This window comes from Vulpes vulpes, chromosome 15 (assembly GCF_048418805.1).
Source record: "Vulpes vulpes isolate BD-2025 chromosome 15, VulVul3, whole genome shotgun sequence".
In the NCBI taxonomy this organism is placed as follows: Eukaryota; Metazoa; Chordata; class Mammalia; order Carnivora; family Canidae; genus Vulpes; species Vulpes vulpes.
The window spans coordinates 54,298,388-54,323,128 of record NC_132794.1 but is presented as its reverse complement, the minus strand read 5'-3'; the positions used below and the strand labels follow the sequence as shown (position 1 = coordinate 54,323,128).

Below are 24,741 nucleotides of genomic sequence, written 5' to 3'. Positions count from 1 at the left end.
GAAGAACTAATAGAATCATGATACCAATTTAATATCCTAAGCACATAAATTATATCCTAGTCTACATTATATAGGCTCTTTGAATATTTTATCAGCACAGCAGACTGGTTTCAACTAAAATGTCAGCCAAAGACTCACTTGGAAAAATAACTACATTGACAATTTTGCAGGGATGAGAATAATACTTACCATTATACTTCATTGGTTCAGAAATCAAGGCTTAGATGTATGATTTGCTCAATTAGGTGAAAAATCTTTGTTAGAAGTGGGCAGTTTATGAGAGAGAGAGAGAGAGTGAGAGAGGGTTGCTGGAGGGAAGTGGGTGGGGGATGGGCTAAATGGATGATGGAGATTAAGGAGAACATTTTTTTTTAAAATTAATTAATTTATTTATGATAGACATAGAGAAAGAGAGAGGCAGAGACACAGGAGGAGGGAGAAGCAGGCTCCATGCCGGTAGCCTGACATGGGACTCTATCCTGGGACTCCAGGATTGCGCCCTGGGCCAAAGGCAGGTGTCAAACTGCTGAGCCACCCAGGGATCCCAAGGAGAGCACTTGTGATGAGCACTGGGTGTTGTATGGAAGTAATGAGTCACTAAATTCTACACCTGAAACTGATTATACTGTATGTTAACTAAGTGGAGTTTAAATGAAAATGTGAAACTAGGGGTGCCTGGGTGGCTCAGATGCTTAAGCAACTCTTCATTTTGGCTCAGGTCATGTTCTTAGGGTTCTGAGATTGAGCCCCGCATCGGGTTCTGTACTGAGCCTGGTGTCTGCTTAAGATTCTCTCTCTCCCTCTCCCTTTGCCTCTGCTCATCCCCCAACTCTCTCTCTCTCTCTGCCTCTCTAAAAATTAAAAAAAAAAGTGAAACTAAAAATAATAAAAATAAAAATCTTCCCAACTTCCCCTAATAAACAAGCAAACAAATAACTGGCCAGTTTATTATACAGTTTATCAATCTTAGCTCAGTATTTTCTCCACTAAATTTGAAAAGCTTTAGTATCTCTCATTCTAATTTGTTTCAAGTTCAGCTCCTAATGTAATTTATTATATCCATCCTACAAAATGTGCTCAACCCAACTTTGATAATCATTATTCCAATTATGTATTTTCTCAGATTACTTTGTTAGTTTTCATAACCTCATCAGGTTAAAATTTTTTGTTACTGTGTTAAATTGTGAGTCACTTACCTTTAACTTGGTACACATATTGACTTAAGTTATTTTAGAATGATGGATCTATCTCCTGGTCTATAAAATTAAATCTGAAAGGAGACTTCGCAATATATATCAATAATCTGAGATTTTTTTTATCTTTCAAGAAAAGCATTGATTTTATATTAAGAAATGGAAACCAGTTTCTAAATCCTCATATCCAGTAATATATGATTGAAAAGGACTTGAAAAATGCAGAAACCCTGGATCTGGAATAATGAAATTCTATAACAGATACATCGTTACTTCTTGATCTTTAAATCAACCACTGTTTTCTTTTTCAGCTAGTTAGACAGTAAAGTAAAAATTAAGGAAGACAAGTCCTTACCTTTTCCTTGACTGCTTCCAGTTCTGCATCTGTAATTTTCCATGGGGTTTCTCTCTTTAATTTCTCAGCAGTTGTTAAATCTTTGCAGCTTTCATGGAGACGATATGGTTCAATCATCTCTTCAAAGACTTTCCAGCTGAAATTGGAATTATAAAGGAGGGCTCACAGTGGGAAACTAACTCATTATTTCACAGATACTCCAGGTATGACTGGCTCTGCTGGCTGCAGAATCAGAGCTGAATGTCATGCAAATCTTTTAAGAATTATCTTTGCAGGGGAATTACTGTGAGTAAAGCCATGGATATAGTACTGCCTCCCTACCTAAGGAAAGGCCTTAACATGTTTGAAGCCCTGTTAGCCTACTGCGCAATAGACCCTCAATAAAAACGCATCAACACATAGATAGTAATTATTCTGCAAATACATTTTCTACACAGTATAGTCAAAGACACCATTGTAATGTAAACACTTTAGCTCATAAATAAGTTTCCATCTGCTTAAATGAGTTTCCATCTGCTCATTGCACAGACTGTCTAGGAGACATTCTTGAATTAATGTGGGAGATGAACTAGGTTACTTGGGATAGGATTTGGCTGGGCTTTCTCTCTCCTTTTAGTCCAAAGGGCCCTTTCCCTGCCAGCAGGGGGCGGTGGATGGGCAGCTAGAAGAACAGCAAATTTAATGGTTATAGAGCAATTTGGATGTTTGCAGCAAATAATGCAGCTTTTGTCCTTCTCATGTCTACTGTTGCTGTCTGAGATGTTTAAATGACTATTTTTCAGGTGCATGTTTGAGGAATGAACAAAAATCAATAATATTTTTATGTCTAAAAATCTGAGGCCATTTTAGAGCAATTAAGAAGAAATCATTGAGTGGAAAACTAATAGCAGTATCTCACAGCTGTGGAACATTTTAAAGAGTGCCAGAAAATCTCATTCTTGTCTTTTGTAAGAATCTCAAAGATTTTTTTAAACAAAAAACAAAGCTTACAATTTATGAGAATGGTTGTCTTCAGTGTGCTACTGTAAGATGATGCCAAATAATACAATATCTTTTGATTTTATATAATATAGCTTATAATTTAGTAACTTTGGAATGAGAGGTAACTAGAATCAATGTGCTGCTGGGTTAAGGAATTAAAATATGAGTTCAATGATCTCATCGGTTGCCCTGATTTTGAATTTGCAGATCAAAGTGCAGAGATTATAAAGGAGAACCTGCCAGAGCCTTTATTAAGGGATTGAAGAGATAATGAATGTAGTAGATTTCTGACACTTTGGTTTATTTAGAATAGACAACAATGGGGAATGACTGATATGCCCTATTCTTTCAACTACATGATACTTTTTTTTTGTTCTTAAACATTAATAAATGTTTTATTTTTTTTAAATAAATTAATTTTTATTGGTGTTCAATTTACCAACATACAGAATAACACCCAGTGCTCATCCCGTCAAGTGTCCCCCTCAGTGCCCGTCACCCATTCACCCCCACCCCCCACCCTCCTCCCCTTCCACCACCCCTAGTTCATTTCCCAGAGTTAGGAGTCTTTATGTTCTGTCTCCCTTCCTGATATTCCCCACACATTTCTTCTCCCTTCCCTTATATTCCCTTTCACTATTATTTATATTCCCGAAATGAATGAGAACATACACTGTTTGTCCTTCTCCGATTGACTTACTTCACTCAGCATAATACCCTCTACATGATACTTTTATTTGCTATTCCTTCCAAGTGCCATGCCTTCAGAGACCCTTGGCTGTAATCTGTGCAATGGAAAGGTGCCAGCCTAGGAAAGAAGAACCTGGGTTCTCACTCCCACACTTCCATTGTCCTCCTGGACCTGGATAACCTCGCCTATAAAAGGAGATAATGGTGGCTGCTGAGAGCTGGCCTGAAGATTGGTGTCATGGTTAGATGATGATTTGGGTGACAGTGCTATGAAAAGTGTATAGTGCCCTGTAAAACCAAGGTGTCTTGGTTACACAGTCATAGGACTGAGGCTAGCAGTTGAGAGGCTCTCTGTTTAAGCTCTCTATATACTTATTTTGATCAAGATAAAAGTTTTATTTGCATCTCAGCCCAGGTGCTTATTAGGAAAACCAGTTTGAAAACAGTTTCCTAAGAAAGGAAGTGGAGTGCATGTTGCTTGTTGTCTCCTTGGCATCCATACTATCCTCCCCAGTGCAGTTTGGGTGAGAGTGACTCCATCGCCAGCATAAGCTAATCAGCACAATTCTATTCCATCTGCCAGAGCCCTTTGGCCAGGGTAGGCACATATCTCAGGCAAACTTGACCAAAGGGCACCTAGCATTTCACTGACCAAGTAAAATGGCTTAGTGGCTTAGGTAGGTGCAATGGAGCCCATGATGTGAATTCAATGACTAAAGAAGAGACAAGCTTTCTGTCCCACTGAACATAAATGAGCAAGTATGTAGTCCTGGTTGCTACTGGCTGTCATCTTGTTTTTACGAACAAAATCAATTTTGATTGATGCTTTCATAATAGAAGGTCGAGTAAAGATAATGGAAGAGAATTAGTCCTTGATTACAAAATTAACCTTCTAGATCAAGCTTTTCCTGAAAGCCAAAACATAATTGGATTTTTCAGTTATGTTTACCAATAATTTGCATCATTTAAGTCACTTTTTATTTGCATCAAAACATGCTGAGTGACATAATGGGTTATAATGGGATTGTATTTGCCCATTTATTTTCTCTCAACTCTTACTGTTCTTTGTCTATGTTCATCTTGACTTCTTCCTCCTAAGGTTTATCCCTGAGCTGACCATTTTCCATTCTCCTAGCTAGATGATGCAAAGGTGGCTCAAGATTTTTATTCTGATTCTTATGAAATCTGATTTTTTATATAAAAATTTCCAAAGAGTTTATTTATTTATTCATGAGAGACACAGAAAGAGAGGCAGAGACATAGGCAGAGGGAGAAGCAGGCTCCCTGTGGTGAGCCTGATCCCAGGATCCCAGGATCACCACCTGAGCCAAAGGCACATACTCAACCACTGAACCACCCAGGTATCCCTATAAAATTTTTTTTAATTGACTCCAGAATAGGCCAAGTTTTACATGCCATTGAATGTAAATGACCATTAGTTCAATTTAAAAAATTAATTTACACCTGCCCTGCCTTCTTCATCCTTGTTCTTCATGACACCAAAGTATAAAAATTTGTTAATTGTAAAAAAAAATTTCCCCCTAAGTTCATATAAGATTTTTCTCAAATTAATAGGCTAGTTGTTTTGTGACCACTCTAGTATCTTTTTTTTTAAGATTTTATTTATTTGAGAGAGAACATGGGGAGAGGGGCAGAGAAGGAGGGAGAGGGATAGGCCGATTCCCACTGAGTGCAGAGCCCCACACAGGGCTAGATCTCATGACCCTGAGATCATGACCTGAGTCAAAACCAAGAGTCAGCTGCTTAACTGTTTAACTGCTTAACAGAATGGGCCACCCAGGCACCCCACGACTCTAGTATCTTTAAAGTATCCAGTTAATTGCTCCTACTTTCTCTTTAATTTCTATGTAAAGATTGTTGCCTTTTTGGCCTATGACTTTTAAATCAGTATATTCAATAAAAAATAAAATTTAACCACAAGAGATTTTCAGTTTCTCCAGGCTCAGTTATTTTCTCATTAACTTTGCTTTTGTACTCCCTTTCACCCTTGCCTAGCCATATTTATAATGTTTCTATGATAAAATATCTCCATATTACTGATAATACTGACATAATACTGATGTTTTATGAGTAGTCAAAGGATTTATTAGAGGCAATCTAGGTACATTTAACATTAGCCTCCAACATGGAAATCATTCTCAAACTATTTTTGACATTGTATGTCACATGATGACCAAGAAAAAGCAGTGTTGGGGAGATAATTATTAATAGTAGGTAGGGGCTTCCTGGCCAAGAGAGCTGAAATTGAGCTGGCACTCTAATAAGTGTTAGGCCCTTGGACAGGGCCTGGATCAGCTCAGAGGAAGATTCTTCTTTCTCTAATTGAATTCAGAGGAGTTGCCTTTTAAAAATGATCCAAAGGCCTCAACAAAAGTAGGTTTAGAGGGAACATAACTCAACATAATAAAGGCCATATATGAAAAACCCACAGCTCATTATAATCAATTGTGGAAAATTGATAGCATTCCCTGAAAGATCAGGAACAAGACAAGGATGTCCACTCTCACCACTTTTATTCAACATAGTACTGGAAGTCCTAGCCATAGCAATCAAACAAGAAAAAGAAACATAAAGCATTCAAATTGATAAGGAAGAAGTATTCCTTACACTATTTGCAGCTGACATGCTACTACATATCAAAAAGCCTAAAAATTCCACCAAAAAAACTACTAGACTGATAACTGAATTCAGTAAAGTCACAGGATATAAAATCAATGTACAGAAATCCATTGCATTTCTATACTCTAATTAGGAAATAACAGAAAGAGAAATTAAGAAAGCAATCCCTTTCATAATTACACCAAAAATAATAAAATATCTGGGAATGAACACAACCAAGGAGGTGAAACACCTGTACTTGAAAGTATAAAACACTAATAGAAGAAATTGAAGATGACACAAACAAATGGAAAATTATTTCATGCTCATAACTTGGACAACTATTGGTAAAATGTCTATACTACTTATAGCAACCTACAGATTTAATGCAATCCTTATAAAACTACCAACAGCATTTTTCACATCTAGGACAAATAATCGTAAAATTTGTATGGAACCACAAAATAGCCAAAATAATCTTGAAAAAGAAAAACCAAAGATTGAAATATCACCATTCTAGATTTCAAGTTATACTACAAAGCTGTAGTAATCAAAACAGTATGGCACTGGCACAAAAATAGACACATGGATCAATGGAACAGGACAGAAAGCCCAGAAATAAACCCATAATTATATGGTCAATTAATCTTCAACAAAGGAGACAAGAATATGCAATGGGAAAAAGACAGTCTCTTCAACAAATGGTGTTGGGAAAACTAGACAGCTACATGCAAAAGAATAAAGCTGGACCACTTTCTTACACCATACACAAAAAATAAACTCAAAATGGATTAAAGGCCTAAATGTGAGATCTGAAACCACAAAAATCCTAAAAGAGAGCATAGGCAGTAATTTCTCTGACATTCACCATAGCAACCTTTTTTCTCGGTATGTCTCATGAGGCAAGGGAGATAGAAGCAAAATTAGATTATTGGGACTACATCAAAATAAAAACCTTGTGCACAGCGAAGGAAACAATCAGAAAAACTAAAATGGAATCCACTGATGGGGAGAAGATATTTGCAAATGACATATCCAATAAAGGGTTAGAATCCAAAAATATATAAAGAACTTACACAACTTAACATCCCAAAACAAATAATCCAATTAAAAAAATGGGCAAAAGACATGAACAGACATTTCACCAAAGAAGACATACAGATGGCCAACAGACCAGTGAAAAGATGCTCAACATCACTCATCACCAGGGAAATGCAAATCAAAACTACAATGAGATATTACTTCACACCTTTCAGAATGGTTAAAATAAAAAAAAAAACAAAAACAAAAGAAACAGGATGTGGAGAAAATGGAACCATCACGAACTGTTAGTAGGAATGCAAACTGGTGCTGCTACTCTGGAAAATAGTACGGAGGTTCCTCAAAAATTTAAAATAGAGCTAGCCTATGATCTAGTTATTGTAGTACTGGGTATTCACCCGAAGAATACAAAAACACTAACTTGAAAGGATATTTGCATCCCCCATTATATTACTCAGTCATAAAAAAGAATGAAATCTTGTCATTTGCAGCAACATGGATGGAAATGGAGATTATAATGCTAAATGAAATAAGCTAGTGTGAGGAAGACAAATACCATGTAATTTCACTTATATGTGGAATTATGAAACAAACAATTGAACAAAGGAATAAAAAGACAAACCAAAAAAACAGACTCTTAACTATAGAAAATAGACGGTTACTAGAGGGGAGATAGGTGGGAGGATGGTGAAATAGGCGAAGGGGATTAAGAGTACACTTATCATGATGAGCACTCAGTAATACACAGAATTGTTGAATCACTCTATTGTATACCTGAAGCTAATATAACTAATATAACATAGTTAACTATATTGGAATTAAGATTAAAAACTTAATAAAAAATTATCACAAAGGTACCAGATGTACTACCAATGGCCATCTGTGAGATTTACCGACTGATCATTCTCTGTTTTAAAGTAGGATTGCTTTTATATATTTGAATATCATTGCCAATGCCAGATATGTGACTGTTTGACAAAGCAATATGATATCAGTTATAGTGGAAGGCTGAAGAGAGGAGAATGACTCTTCCAGCACCCCTTTCCTTGGTGGTATTTTTTCTTCACACCAGGGTACATTAGCTGCAAAGATTCTTTTATTGCAGTAAAAATAGGTTTGTTTTTTTTTTTTGCATTTTCCTCAAGACCTTGAACTATCAGAGAAAAATATCCCCCAAATTGTGAAATCTAATTCATTTTGTTTTTCCTGAGACAGGGAAATAGATTTCTGCATTCACTGCAGGATGATAAGGATATTTAAGAAACACAAATTAAAATGGTGTCTAAAATTAAATTTAGACACCAGTACAAGAACAAAAATGCCTGGTCCTTCATTTTTTACTACTCTCCATAATATTTACTGTCTGAAAAAAGAATAACAGGGGCATCTGTTATAACTCAGAGGTTGAGGGTCTGCCTTTGGCTCAGGTCGTGATCCTGGAGTCCTGGGTTTGAGTTCCGCATCGGGCTCCCCACAGAGAGGTGTCTGCTTCTTCCTCTGCTTATGTCTCTGCCTCTTCTGTGCGTCTTTCATGAATAAATAAGTAAAATATTTTTAAAAATGAAAAGAGCACAAAGTTCAGGGTTAGTAAAATAAATTGATGGGCACTCAAACAATGGAAAAGCATTAATGGAAGAGGTACATTGACATCCTTGGTGACAGGACAGATAGGATAGCTATGCAGGGAGTAACTGTGGCAGCATGGCAGAGACTAGCATGAAAGAAAGGGAAAGAAACTTGAGAAAATCAGATTGATCAGTAAAGAGGCAAAGGATATAGAAACAAAATTAATCAGCAAGCAAAGACAGTCCTTAGTTGCTGTTAAGACAAATAACAGCAAGAAGAATTTGACTACAAGGAGTAGATGACTAATTTGTGTCCAGCATTGAGCCAGGGCTAATAGAAAAACTGAAGTCATTAGGAGACACCACGACTACCCTCCAGACAACAGTAAATAGCCCTATGCTTACAGAGCTCTGGCAGGCTCTGGCCTGTTGCGAAGTGGCACATGCTAGGAAATCATTGTACCTGCTGTGTTATGAAATAGAATGCATTTCCACCAATTAGAGACGTAAGAAGAGCCTGTTTGATCACATCATTGCCAATTCCAATGACTTAGGAATTAAAATTCTTCAAATGAAATGTGGAAGGCTACCAGAGATTACTACATGACAACCCAGTTCATATCAGAATGTTAATTACATTTACTAAGAGGTATTATTAACTGCATCTTAATTTTAAGTATTTAAAACTGTAGAAATATAGGAATAGAAGGCATTAGTGGTTTATATGATGTGAGGAAATATTGCATAATCATAACCAGGGTGAACTCTGTTGATTATAGTTTTCTTATCATAATTAGGATGTTTTGTAAAGCCATTTTAACTGACCCGCAGCCTTGGAGGCATCATGAATACCCTCAGATGACATGAAGTTCAAGGTAGGGTAGCTCCTAAGGTTGCATCTTAAATCTGGATGCTTTTTTGGTAGATATTTAGTTCATATAGGATAACAGTGAATCAAAAGAAGGGAAGAATAATAAGATTTGAGTGTGGAATTGCAACCCATCAAGAACTGCAGGAGGAAGGAGAAATGATGGTAAACAGAAATAAGAAGATGTCCAATGGGCCACTAAGAACCTAAGCTCTACTAAGATCCTTGTGTCCCTTTTGTACTCTCAACCTTGAACGCCCCACTCCACACCAAATCAAATGTATTAAGTCGTATGCAGATGCAACAGTAAATATGATTTTGGACTGTAAACAATTGAAAAATATTATAATTGGTAAATTATCACTCAAAGTAGTTTGTTTAACATCAGCTCTAATTTCCAGACACTCTTCTTGCACGTCTGGGAATTCCTGTGAGGATCTAGCCTACAAGCTGTTTTCAAATACCATGGACTTGGCAAATCTAATAATTAATGAGGGTTAAAATTATGCCACGGCTTGAAGACATTTAGACAATTATTTCAATTTCGGCATTTTAAAAATTTGGAACCAAGACATTTCCTTGCCAGGTTTCAGATAGTTTTAGAGGACTCCCAAAATTTCATAGCTCTATGGCATGGGCCCTTAGTACCTAAAAGTGAAAATAGCTGTGGAGGGTCGGCCCTGTCATTGTGCAAGGAAAACTCAAGCTGTTTCTCTCTTCTCTGTCAGAGCTCCCCATCCAAGATGTACCACCAGTAACTTAAAAAGAATTTTTTAAAAAAGATTTATTTATTTTAAAGGGAAGGGAGGGACCGGGGTGAGGGGAATGAATCTCAAGCAGACTCCTCACTGAGTGAGCGCAGAGCCTGAGGCCCGGCTCCATCTCAAGACCCTGAGATCACGACTTGAGCCGAAATTAAGAGTGGATGCTTAACTGACTATGCCACCCAGGTACCCCACCAGTAATTTTAAATAATGAGACCTTGCCCTGACAGCTCAGTCCAGAATTGGCTGAGCTTGTGCTTCCTGCTACTCTTGCCACCAAAGAAACCAAGAACATGAAGGGCAATTCTAAAATGCGAACTAATCTGTGTTTCAACAAGTCTCTTTCTCTCAAGCTTAACTTTACCATAAAACCTTTTCCTCCTATTATAATTTATTTGATAGCTCTGCATGGTTATCTGAAGTAAGTCCCTTTTAATTATATCTTATTAGGAGGTCACTGCAGTTGATAGACAACATTTTTACCCTTCAATAATCAACACAAAAGAAAATGAGACAGTACCAGCAGTAAACAACGGATCTTGTTAAATGTTTCATACCTCTCTTTGTTTGGTTTAATGTTGATGTCACCAATGATATGGATATCTGCAAATTTTATCCTAAATTTGCTCAGAAGGGAAGCCATTCTGGAAATATAAGAGAGAAATACTTCATCATTGCATAGGTGACTATTTTCAGGCAAAGAGTTCACAGCTTATTTCAGCTTCATGTTCAAAGGCTCTGCTTAGTGTTTGATTTCCATCACAGTATATTAAATGCGACCAAGCTATTCCACTGATGGCAAAGACAAATTCTTGTAGGTGCAGATCCTAGGAAGAGCAAACCCAACTCTGCATTCGCATTTCAGGTAAGATAACATAGAGCTGTACATACTTCCTTATCATTTGGGAAAAAAGAGGACAAATTTAATATTATTGACTATCATCTTGCTGATAATTTTTAGAGTTACTGACAATGTACTGACAGACTAATAATTATGATATATTATTATATATTGGCGGTTCTTCCCCTGGCAACTGAAATTTTTGATACAATTTCAAAGTTACAGAAAAGCTGCAAGGACAGCATACACAAAGAAATACCAGATCTTGCCAATTGTTTATATCTTGCCCCATTTGATTTAACACTTTTTCTCTTTATATACAGCTACAGCTGTCTATCTACAGCTTTCTTTCCTTTTCTTCTTGCTTTCTGCTCACCTACCACCTGCCTAGCTTCCATCTAAAGTAAGCTACTGCTCTTAGGCTCCTTTATCTATAAATATTTCAGTATTTTCTAAGAATAACAACATTCTTTTATGCAAACAGAGTACAGTCTTTGAAATCAGGAAATTTAACGCTGATGCCATGCTATCATCTAATCCACCAGCCATCTTTAAATTTCATCACTTGCCCCCAGTAAGTTACTGGAGGCCTTAAGAAAATACAAATTATTATAGCCATCATGTTAGTTTTCATTATAATATGACTCTCTTTAAGAGGAATGAAATATATTAATCATATAATATATATAATAAAATTATATATTTAAGCATGTATTATATATTTAATATATATTATCCTTCCAGGATGGGGGAGAAAATATGACAAATTACTGAATAAATGTCTGCCATTATTTTGTGACTTTTGGAAGGGCTCAGGACTTAGGCTTGCCATGAGGGCTGCTGAAGGTCTCTTTCCAGATTTCCACCAGAGACGTTTGGATGCACCACATTCTCAACATGCTTGCTGCTTCCACAGCTACACATCAGGCTCTCCACAGTTAAATCAATGACAAAGATGCAAATTTAGTTCCCAAAGATCATTCTGGGGACTGATTTGAATTTTTTAAGTAAAAGAGTTTTCAATAGTCATCCATTTGAACTCTTTCAAGCCACAGATGAGAAACAGAGGGCCTAGATCTGTGCCCTGACTGTTGTTGCAAGGTCCTGCGGCTCACTGAGGGCAGGGCTGGGACTAGGACCAGGTTTGGTCTCTCAGTTCTATTTTAGGGTGCTCTGCTGGAGTAATCACCACAAATTAACAGGTTCCACCTGCCCCAAGGAAGCTACTGGACACAGATTCCTTTGGGATTTTCCTTTCTTGGATACAGTCACTAGTCAAAGCAAAGCAAACATTATACAAGACAATGATAGTCTCATTCAAGACTTGAGATGAGGCTTCTGTGTCAAACTCCTTTTTGAAAGCATTTGTGGCAGGGGATCAAGAGACACAAAGAGAGTGATTACAAGAATTATGCAGATAATTTAATGACCAAAAAACTAACTAAACACAAGGCCTATCACTATGGCTTTGTCTTTAGATCTCTTGTGTCTCAGAAACACTTAAAGTTCTTAAAATTAAAGCAACAGACATCCAAAGTGTTCTAACACAGAGTGATGAGTTACTTACGCAATTTTTTCTTCTTCAATGCGATTGATCTTCCCTCCAACATAGATTCTTAATTTACAGTCTTTCCATTTTTTTCTGAGAGTCAAGATATAGGGGATAAGGAGTGTTAACCCTAAAGAAAGAGTAAATTATGACAGAAGGAATGAGTATGTCTCACAAAGAGGAAATGAATAGCTTTACATCCTAATTCATTCCCACATTCATTGCTCCTAAATAATTTAAAATCTTTGGAAAACACAGAAATATTATTCTTTAACTGATACTGTGTTTATATACCTTCCCGTGCTGTTTGTTAAATTGATCAACATAGTACTTCTGCTCCCTAGTGTATATTCTGGAATTGTTTTTACCTCCATCATCAAATAACCACCACACATCAATTGTGCCTTTTCCTTGCTTCTTTTTAAATTGGGTGCTGGCTTCCACCAATTTCTGGTTGAACTCCCCCACATGCATTGATTGGATCGTGTTCATGCTGCTATCTGTAATGAAAGAAAAAGTAGTATACACATTTGCATTTTGAAGAAAGAAACAAAATAACTTGACAATAAATCTATTCAGGGAAATAGAGGAAGGGTCATGGATCTGTATTTTTTTATACTTACTGGTAAACAGTGAGCTCTGAAAAGAAGAGATAAAGGTCAAGTCCCATAGTAATTTAGGTCACCTTTAAAAGTTCAAAAAAATTTGATACTGGTTTCATGATTACAGTTTTTATAATAAAGCAGTAGATTATTTTCAGGTCTCTAGTAATCTCAGGGTAGAATTATTATTTAGGCAGGTAACAATGCTAAATTATCTGATACAATAGCTAAAATATCACCATTTTCCAAAATTTCAGATATAACAACTTAATCATATTTTCAAATTTACTTGAAAGTAGAAGATGTGGTGATTGGTTTTCTAGATATAAGCAATAGAAGCAGAATTATTTCTTCATTAGAGCATTCATTTGAGTGCAATGGGTGTAAATTCCATGAATGTCTGGATTATAAAGTTGGCTAGGGACCAAATGCATCTTGATTCTATGCCCCTTAGGTCCTAATATTAGCCTGGCTTGATGCTTTTCTGTTTCCAAGGAGACTTGTGAAGCAAAGGGAAAGCCACTGAGCTATTTGAATCTCAATGAATGAGATGAACAAGCCAGGAAATACAGAAAGACAAAATTCCTTTACTTGAGGTAGAGATAAGGATGTACAGAAAGTTCTTCAAATTTTATTTTTATTTTATTTTTAATTTTTTTACTGCACTTTCCACCCTCTCAAGGATATAGTGAAAGTATACCAGGGAATTAGGCCAGTGTTTGAGCAGGACCCTGGCTCCTATTTGCCAGTAGAGATTTTCATTGCTACACCATATATATTATTTCTCATTTCCACATCTTTTAAAGTTGTGACTTCATTGCTCTGTTTCAAAGGGATGGTGTCAGCAAAGTGCTTAGAGTAGGGCTGACAGCTGCTTCAGAGCTTCCTCTCTGATCTGAGGGGTTCTGAAGATGCTTTGTTCCGTCTTTTGCCGCTTCCATGTTTAGGGCCTGTCAGTTCCGAAGCAATTATCTTACATGGCTTCTATCTCCCTAGGACTGCTGAGGGAGAAAGTAAATATCTTGACAAAATGGACCAAACTCTGCCCCCACTTACATGCAAATCAAAGCATCCCGAGGACTCCTGTATTAGTGCCTGGAGGTAGGGCTTGTCCTGATCTAGAACTCAAAAAGAGTTGTCAACCAGTGAAAGCCCAGAGCTGTGAAGGAGCCTACTTTAGAGCTGTGTTTGAAATTTGAGGTGTTGGAAAGAAAACCTAACATTATTTTGCTTTTCTGAGCAATGAGACATGCTGACTTTCGGAGGATGTATTTTTGCCAAAAGATCTATGATGCAGAAACAGGCTTCTAGAAGAAATAATAAGTCCCTTTTCATTAATAAGAACATTGATGCTTCCCTTCTCCCCCATCAGCCAAAAAACCAGTATTGGGCTATGACTTCTGAATTTTCCATTGCTTTTCCCAACTGTAACTAACATTGAATGATTGAATGGCAGAGCGGATTCAATGAATAGTTAACATTTCTCATGAATAAACCAAATAATTGAAAAGGAAAGAAGACTGTTAGCATCCAGATGGTCTTATTCTAATATTTACACCCCGAAGGTCCCAATGTACCTCCAGCTTGAGATTCAAACACATCATTTTCCTAGACAATGTCATGTTAAGGTATGCAATACTTAATAGGCTTTCCTATAGCCCATCAAATATTCCAGGAACCCAAGGGTATTTTAGTATTTGAGTGAGGGCAATGTTTATATTTCATGTTATTCTATGTAAATATATAAAAAATATTATATTACAGGTGAAACTTTGTCCTTGGGTGACAGTAGGAAAACAAGCAAAGAGAACCAAACCTCTCCTGGGGTATTAGAGAGCCTCATTGAAGGACGTCTTTAAAAGGTTGAGGCTTGTCAGACTAGACTGGAAGCCTGCTAAGTTTCAATCTGGATCTTGCTATTTAACTCAAAAACTCTCCCAGAGAAATGATCTTTTCTGGGGCTCACACCAAGTGACTTCAGGTATAGGATTGTGTATGTTAACATTCTAACTTTCTACCAGCAGAGGTCGCCATGGACCTCATTAAACTCAACCTGCAGTGTTTCTGAGAAGGAAGCAATTTTCAGTTTTCAAAAAACTCAGATCACCTGTTTAAAAGTTGTACAAAAAGGGATCCCTGGGTGGCGCAGCGGTTTGGCGCTGGCCTTTGGCCCAGGGCGCGATCCTGGAGACCCGGGATCGAATCCCACATCAGGTTCCCGGTGCATGGAGCCTGCCTTCTCCCTCTGCCTGTGTCTCTGCCTCTCTCTCTCTCTGTGACTATCATAAATAAATAAAAATTAAAAAAAATAAAAATAAAAGTTGTACAAAAAGCTCTCAGTCTGTGGTCTTCTATTCCTGGGGTGCATACTGGACGTTCAGAGGTAAGTGTGCCGCTCAGCTGAAATCTACAGGTAATCAGTATTAAGAAAGTTGCAAGGCCAGAATTCTTTTTTTTTTTTTTTGAAAGAATTCTGATTTGTGTTAAAGACAGATGCTTTTTCGAAATTAGGGTTCTAAATAGATCCCTCATTTAATTGTACTGGTTACCTTTCAGTCTCCTGAAATGTCTGCAAGGGGTGTGTGTGTGTGTGTGTGTGTGTGTGTGTGTGTAGATAAGTCCACGTGGGAATTGGTTCTAAAATTCCTATCCCCTTTCCATCTTAATTAAGAAATATCTATTTTATGGCACTCAAATCTCTGTAAGCACTATAAGACTCCCAAACCAAATTCTGCTATTTTATACTTAAGTTTTTACAATAAGATGGTGCAAAGAGCTTACTGTTACTGATAAATAACATGCACATTTCATCTATACTACTGTCTGGAAAGAAGCATCTCTTAAGTTCTTCTCTAACTCATTGCTCCCAACATCTTAGATGCTGACTTCTAAACCCTAAGATACTTAAGCAGTGGCTCATTTTTGTCTATTTCTTGTGAATTTTATTTTATTTTTAAAAAGATTTTATTTATTTATGAGAGACACAAAGAGAGAGGCAGGGACATAGGCAGTGGGAGAAGCTGGCTTCCTGCGGGGAGCCTGATGTGAGACTTGATCCCAGGACCCCAGGATCACCACCAAGATCCCATGAGGGGAGACACTCAACCACTGAGCCACTCAGGTGCTCCTTTACTTGTGAATTTTAAAAGTACTTACCTTTCTTAGGAGTTGGCTTAGTAATGTTCAACTTGCTAGCTTTTTTAAACAAGCCTCGGATGCCTCCACTTCCTTCTTCACATTCGTTATCTTTGATAGTGGCTTCCAAAGCCAGCCTCTCCTGTTCCAATTTCTCTAATTCATCTAATGAAAGAAGACAAAAAAATCACTTATTTAACTCAGAGTGACAAAGCTTCTAGTAGCGACCTTATAAAAGATTTTAATATAAAAAAAGTGTCCCATTTGCAACGACTTGGATGGAGCTAGAGAGTATTATACTAAGTGAAGTAAGTCAGTCAGGGAAAGACAAATACCCTATGATCTCACTCATATGTAGAATTTAAGAAAGAAAACAGATGAGCATATGGGAAGGGGGAAAAAAGGAGAGAAGGAAGCAAACCATAAGTGACTCTTAATGATAGAGGACATACTGAGGGGTGATGGAGGGAAGAGGGTGGGAGATGGGCACTAAGGAGGGCACTTGTGATGAGCACTGGGTGTTGTATGTAAGTGATGAATCACTGAATTCTACTCTAGAAACTGATACTGCACTGTATGTTCACTAAATTTAAGTAACAAGAAAATAAAAAATAAAAATGGTGTCTATGTAATAAAATTATACATCATATGATTTTTTTCCAAATGATTATTAAAAAGTAATATACATCAGCAAATTGTATTCAGAAAGTGATAACTAGCTCAGGAAAATAGCTCTATGTGTGGTTATAATACATGAAGTTGATAGGTTTTTATGTGTGAAGGTAAGGGAGGCTATGTAACGATATCTTCATTCACATCTGGCAAAACCCAAAAAAGATCCACGGTACATAAGATCTTGTACACTGTACACCACTGATTTCCTGACCTACACTACTGGGTTTGATATTTGACAAGTGGAAGTGCCAAAATTACCAAAGTATACCGGGTATATATCAGGTACACGACAAAGCCTCCTAAATTGCAGCATAAAACTAGATGGCAAGAGTTAAGGAAAGGTAACCAAACCTTATTATAAAGCCTTGTATGGGCTCCAAATAAAAATTACAGTGAACCATGTCCACTAACAATTCTTTTTTTAGAGAGAGAGAGAGAGTGAGTGAGCATGAGTTTGCACACGTGTGCACTGGGCGGGGGCCAGGGATGGGGCAGAGGGAGAGAGAGAGAGAATCTTACTCAGGCTTCACACCCAGTGCAGAGTCCTCACGACCCTGAGATCATGACCTGAGCCGAAATCAAGAATTAAACACTTAACTGACTGAGCCACCCAGGCACCCCAACAATTCCTTCTGATAAGCAAAATACTTTCTGGAATGAGTGACCCAAGAGTAAGAAAGAAAAGCTTAGGTTTCTGTGTGCCTATCAGATTTCAAACTGCTAGAAAGGGTCTCACAACACTCAAGTCTGGAATAAGAGGCAAGCCTTGCAGCTTTCTGTCCAGGGCTTAGACCTACTGTCCAAGCTTTGATGTTGCATCTGGCTACCTTTTATCTGTTTTGGATTCTGATTGTGACAAAAAATTCCTAACTGTTATGTAATGCCTTGCATCTGTCTCTGACCTCAGCCTGCATTGGGTCAGGGTATATAAGACTTCAAAAGCAGTCCCGGGACAGTGCTAAAGCATGATGGGCATTCCTGCTTACAGGAATGGTAGGCGAGGTGGCCTCTTGTCAGATCCCCTCATCTTCTTGCTCACTGAGAACAGACACTTAGAAAATGAGCAATATTCTGAGGAACAGAGTAGAAAACCTAGCTTTAGTGTTACACAACTCTGGTAGGGCTTCTGTAAATGTCAACCCTTGGAGCCTGTTGCCTTATCTATCTGGGAAGCGAAGCTATACAAACTCTAGATTTATCAATTATGTACTAACTAAATCTGTCAGGACAGTCACATCCCTAGACGGTGGTGTTATTCAGCTACACAGAATTGTCTGGCCTCTTTCCAGGTCTTAGCAATTAATCTTTTGCCAGTGGCATGAGATTTAAGGTCAAATCACCCATGTGATTTCCCCAAAGCTTCAAAGGTTCTCAAGATCAGCAACTATAGAAAAATCTGATAAATTAGACTGATGGTATTAAAGTTCAGACAGGAGTTGCTTACCTCTGACGTTCGAAAGGTGAACCCAAGCTGCATTGCACTGGGGGTCGTGACCGATTACAGCTCTGTTGCGGGCTTTATGTGACATTAAGCAAGTCATTTACTTTTCCTATGCCTCTGATTTCCTATCTGTGAAATGGAAAATTGTAACCCTTCCCCTTTCCTACTCTCTCAGCTCCACAAAAAGAAATAAACACCACTTTCTGCATGGTGCTTTGTTGCTCCTGAAAGAACAAAGCAACGAGCGTGTTCTATAGGCAGTGTATTTATGCAACTTCTGGAAATGGGCTCAGTCATGCAAAGCATATTGGGTATTTTGAGAAGCCTGGGAGTTATTTTAGCAGTTACTATTTATTGCGCACACTTTGGGTGCCAGGGACTGTGCTGCATATTACTCCTTCCCCAGTGACTCAAGATAGTTACTATTATTACTCTCATTTTGTAGATGAAGGCTCAGAAAGGTTAAGTAATTTGTCTGATGTCACCCAGTAAATAACAGGGTTCAAATGCAAAGAGGTCAGCCTGACTCCAAATGCTGATGCTTTCCCCTCTGAAGACCTTTTGCTTTTTTTCTCATTACTATTATCTCAGAGCTGTTCCATTAACCTCCAACACTTCATCACTGGGCGAACCCACGCACTCTCAGGCAAATGGTGTAATGCCAAGTTCCTTCCCCAAACTACAGCCCTCACACATGTCATTTTCAAGGGAGGACCCTAAAAATATATGTGACAGACTGCCCCAGGGCAGTGACGCTGGCAGCATCCCTGCCCCGGGTAATGGCCCCCTCGCTACTATCTATTGTTTGGGAGGCTGTGGGGTCACCTCTTTGCAGGTGTCTGGAAGGTGCATATTTGTGAGCTTCTTTGGAGGCAACTGCAAGGGCCATGCCGGGGGAAGTTTCTTTAGCTTTACTTTTTTGGCAGGCTCCAGCACACCCTGAGATTAGGCACTAGTTGCCATGTTCTTTGTCTTCTAGGTTGGACAAGAGAGGAAAAAAGATAAATCCTCCTTTGTAACAGCTGGCTGAGTGAACTGGGAGCTCCTCCAACTATTTGCTCAAAGGTATGTACACAGCCCATCCTGGACAGAGCAAACCGCAAAAATCCCAGGCCCCAGAGACAAAACCAGACCTCGCTTGAATGCGTCAGATTCAGCAGTCCCCTCAAAGACAACAGACAGAGGCCAATGGAGGCAGTCTGTTCTAAGGGGCTAAAATCTGCTTGCCTGGCCATCTTGGGTTTTCACATTCACACAGTGATCCGATCACTTGCACAGTGATTTTGCAAATTCTTATTAGAGCTAATTCTTAATTATTCACTTTGTAGGTGATCTAAGGCCTCCTCCTGTGTAATCCATCCTTTTCTAATTTCGGTGCTAAGCAGAAGTGACGGTTTGATGATCTGTTCTGAATGATCTATCTGGTGTACTGCTTGCCTCTGCTCATGTGTGAGTCAAGAAGAGTAGATAGACTTTGTCAAAATCCTTTCGAGAGTACTGGCTAGCTGACTTGCAAAAGTGTGCCACTGGCCACAAGGGGGTGAGCCAAGGGGGTATGAATGGATAGATATAAACCTATTTCCACGGGGCTGACAATAAAAATTACTCATTCCATCACAATCACATTTGTAATGTTCTGGATTCACAAAGCCCTTTCCATGTGGTATCTTATTTGTTACCAGTGCCAGTGCTGGGATGCAGGCAGAGCTAGTGGCATTCTCCCCATCTTACTGTGAAGGAAACAGGCTCAGACAGTTCAAGGTTGCACAGCTGGTGATGCAAGCTCCTGCTTCCAATTCTAGCATTCTCCCTCGTTACCATCCTCCCTCAGTGATATGCTCTGACTGCCAATATCTGCCTATTGAAGAAATACACAGTCTGCATTTTTTGAAGAAGCCACCCCCCAACTTCCCAAATGGAGAAATGTCTACATTTCCATGATACTCTGCTTCCACCTTTATTCCACTAACTATAAGACAGGGAATAGAGTTTTAAGATACATGTTTATTTTACGCCCTCTAGACCGCAAATTCTTGGAGGTAGCTTATGTCATATTTCATTGCCTCCATATATTGAGAGCTTATTTTGTGCCACATACAATGCCAAACATTTTGTGCAGCTATACTATCTTTAATCTGAAACAACAAATCTGTGAGCTAGGTGATATGATTATTTCCATCTGAAAATGTGAAAAGTGAAACAGAGAAGATGAGTAATCTGACTAAGGCTGCACAGAGAAAAAGTGTCAAGCTGGAATTTGATCCCAGTTCTGACTGACTTTAAAGCCTATGCTTAGACTTCTCACATCCTTAGTTGTGTCCATGCCTCCCTACTAGAGTCTACCACCGAGAAGAGTCTGTTGGAATAAAAGAACAAGTCAATGCTATTCAACACAGTTCAATATATTTGAAAGTATCTCTGGAAAGGAAGGAAAACAAAAGGATAGTTGTCAGGGATGAGCATGTGTAATGTACTGTGTTGCAAGGAAGCAGGGTTAATGCTGTATACAGAGTTATAAAAAGAGGGCCTAATAGGGGCCTAATCAGGGCTTCAAGGCAGGCTGGAATGTGACAGAAGTTAGGACAGGCAGGTTTGAGCCGAAGAATGAGAGGCAAGGAAAGGGATCCTTTTCTTGAAAAGATCCACCATCTGGGCATCAGGTGGGAATTTGAACTTTCCATAGTAGAGAATCCTATAGTTCTATCACGACTGACAAAACCACAATGTGTGTGTGTGAGAGAGAGAGAGAGAGAATAAAAGCCTGCCTGTCTCTCAGTGCCCTGATAATCTGTGAGGTTCTAATGATGGGGGGAAAAAAAGCTTAGACCTTTATAGTCTCTCAGTTGAGTGGGTTTCTTTTTTTTTTTTAATATTTTATTTATTTATTCATGAGAGGCAGAGACACAAGCAGAGGGAGAAGCAGGCTCCATGCAGGGAGCTAGATGTGGGACTCGATCCCAGGACTCCAGGATCAGGCCCTGGGCTGAAGGTGGCACTAAACCACTGAGCCACCAGGCCTGCCCCAGTTGAGTGGGTTTCTAACCAATTCTTTAGATACACTCCCCAAGCAGTTCTCATAATAAGAACAAAGAGTGACCCTGAGCCATGCCTTCATACAAATGCCAAAACCCCTTGAACAGTAGTTATCCATTTTCAAGTGTTTTATAAATTGGTTGTATGGTAACTAACTGGAGTGACTACAGTTTGAAATTCAATTTAGTTGTCAAGATTGCTTCAAATATTCTATCTCCTTTTTTTTTTTAAGATTTTATTTATTTATTCATGAGAGACACACAGAGAGAGGCAGAGACACAGGCAGAGGGAAAAGGAGGCTCCCTGCAAGGAGCCTGATGTGGGACTTGATCCCAGGACCCCAGGATCATGACCTGAGCCAAAGGCAGATGCTCAACCACTGAGCCAGCCAGTTCCCCTTCGTCTTTTTTTAAAAAGATGTTTTTAGAAATAGGCAGGAGTCTACAGATTACGATTCACTTTGAATCTCTCAGATGGAGAGCAGTCAATTATCTGACAGCAGAAGAGCTAGCAGGGAAACCCACTGAGGAATCGTGTCCCCTCCCACTTCACAGCATCCTTACTCTTCATTAATTATTAAATTATGATTCTTTCCTGGGTCAATCAGCTCAGAGCTGTAAATGCTCACATGAATCAACGTGACTTACCCCAGGTGAAGTCTCGTTGAATTGAAGGCAGGAAGCAATCCTGCAGTGGTCGTCTTCCAATCAAGTAATTATTTACTACACTGCCATCTGTCTTTATTTTGCTAAGCCACTCCATCAGACACAGCAGAATCCCCATGCTCTGAGATGGCCATAAATCGTGTAGTACTTACATGGAACACTTGACCGCAATATATTGCGGATCACGTTTCATCACTTTATTCCTACCAGTACAATTTGGACTCTTTGTTGTAGTTGGCAAACTTGCTAAATACCCCTGGGAAGCAAACAATATGAAATACTGCATTTTTGGTGTTGTCAGGCAATAAATTAATTTATTACGAGAAACTATCAGCCATCAGTATCGGAAGAGTTGCTGCGGTATACAAGTTAGAATGTTATGAGCATCGATCTTATTTATATACAAAAGTTATTCTCCTCACATAAGCCTGTGACACAGTATAGAAATAATTGTCATTAGCTGGTAAATTACCTATAAAGCTGATTTCTATTCACTGCTTTATTAACTACAGTATATGGGCACTCTGAATTGCTAATATTTCCTTTAAATTATAATCTGTGATGACACTGTGGTGCCTGTGTTGGAAAAGCTATGATGATAATCATTAACATAGTGTAATACAATACTTAAGATTTATCAGGCTCTTATTAAGCCCTATATTACAGTATAATATAATGAAACACAAGCTTATTTCTTCCAATTCAAAATCTAATATGAGTGTGGTGTCATAAATTACATAAACTTCAAAACAATGCATAGAAGTGTGGCGTAAAGTTAATTTCTATCATTATGCTGTTGTTTTTCTGCAAGTTCGTCATGTATTTGTATAATACTGTTTTTTGTTTATCCTAGATAATTGGTACTTATAATTATTTTGTTAACATCCAACTGTATTTTTCCCTTTCTTGACTAAGAAGCAGAAATATTTCAAACATCAAAGTTGATATAAATTGGATACATCCCTTGGGAAATTAAAAAGGGATGCAGTTCACTGCCAGGATTCTTTCAGAAATACTACAAAATTTGCTTGCTGTATCACCTTACAGGACTATATTGATGGTTGCTTTTTGGCAGATGGAGAAGTGAAGGTGGGAGCAATATTTTCCAGCTACGTCACATCTTTCGGCTTGAAGAGATCAAGATAACGTACAAAGCAAATGTGTAATCTATATACAAATTGTATTTTGTATTCTCATTTTTTAGATGGGAAAACACTATAGCACAAAAGGCAAAAAAAATTAAAGCAAAATGTAGAAAGTTAGCAACAGAACAGCTCTCTTAATATTAGATTTTTTTAATTGTTGTTAACATCATGTCTATTTTATCATGAACAACAGGTAGTTCCTCCCCCCCACTTTAAAGGCATTGTTCCATCCCCATATCTCAGATTTCATCATTGGTTCTCCTTATCTTAGTCATTGTCCTCTTTAGATCTCCTTCCTAAAAAATAGAAAAGTAGTTTCAAATGGACATGGGTCTGAATCTTACCTCTACCAGTTGCTAGCCTTGTGCATCTTGGGTAAATTAGCCATAAAATGGGGTTAAAGATAGTGCATTCTTCATTCTTCATAGGGTAGTTGGGATGACAAGTGTTATGGGTGAACATTAAGTACATACATGGCGATAAGTGCTCAAAAATGGTTAAGAGTACCTGGCTGGGCGCAGAGCATGTGACTCTGGATCCTGGGGTTGTGAGTTCAAGCCTCACATTGGACATGGAGCCTACTTAAAAAAATGCTAGCTGTTGCTGCTAATGTATTAAGTTCTACTAGAAAGAACTATGAATTAATCATGAACACTGGGAATTAGTATATCCATTTGGAAATGTAAAATGTCCATAAAAGACAATAGGGACATAAGAAAAGGGAAGCCTGAGGCACCAGAGTATCCTCTTTGCTACAGTTTTGCACAGGATAGACTCTCAGTTTTATTTTTTAAAGCTATTCATACATAATCATAGAGTATACACATTGGATAGTGATTCTCTATCCTATGTAAATGCTTGATCTCCAGTTTCCTCTTCTTTCTCCTTCTCCCTTAACACACACCAGAATGGCTGCATCAGGAAGTTGGCCTAATCCTCGCACGCTGCCTGCTGTTATGATGGAGGTAATCATACATGGCCAGATAGAATCTGGACCGTCAGGCACCGGCACTCTCAGATCCCTTGGAGGCTTTTCCTTTCAACTGAACCGATCCTGCAAAATTCAGATCTTCCTCTATCTGATGACCAACTACCACTAAACAAAAACTGGACAACCAGCAAGACTCCTCCACCTTCAAAGAGACTTGAGAGCATTGTGCATGATCCTCCTCAATCTACCACTCCACCCTATCTACATACCTCATAATCAATGCTCACCTCTCTTGCTCTAATTTTAGAAGATGAAGCATTTTTTAGTTTTTCTCTTTCAAGCTGCCTCTTCCATCCACACCCTTCCCTTGATTCATCCTGTTCCTCCAGAATCTTACTCCACAGGTTGCCTTTATTTTTTTTTTCCCCTCTACATTCAATTTCTCACATTCTCTTGGACCCATTTCTCCAATCTGAAATATCCCCCTCTCTTCCATTCTAAGGTCGATGGGTCTTCCTATGATAAATCTTCTCAATCTCACTCTCCTTTGCATCCAAACTTCTAAAGGTGTTGGGCCACACCCATATTCTCTGCTTCATTGTCTCATATTTTCTCTTCAACCCACTGCAATCTGGATCCTGTCAACAC

General features: G+C 38.4%; 1 protein-coding gene across 3 annotated transcripts in view; it reads right to left on the bottom strand.

The window, feature by feature from the left end:
* Positions 1-24,741, bottom strand: part of SLC12A1 (solute carrier family 12 member 1) — an 89,890-nt gene that overhangs the window by 2,853 nt on the left and 62,296 nt on the right. For all 3 annotated transcript variants that reach the window (XM_025998668.2, XM_025998667.2, XM_072738468.1), the window contains exons 21-25: positions 16,225-16,368; positions 12,835-12,966; positions 12,485-12,596; positions 10,634-10,720; positions 1,549-1,684 (exon numbers count right to left, since the gene is read on the bottom strand). In XM_025998668.2, the coding sequence (XP_025854453.1) occupies positions 1,549-1,684; positions 10,634-10,720; positions 12,485-12,596; positions 12,835-12,966; positions 16,225-16,368 (611 nt within the window). The remainder of the gene's footprint in view (positions 1-1,548; positions 1,685-10,633; positions 10,721-12,484; positions 12,597-12,834; positions 12,967-16,224; positions 16,369-24,741) is intronic.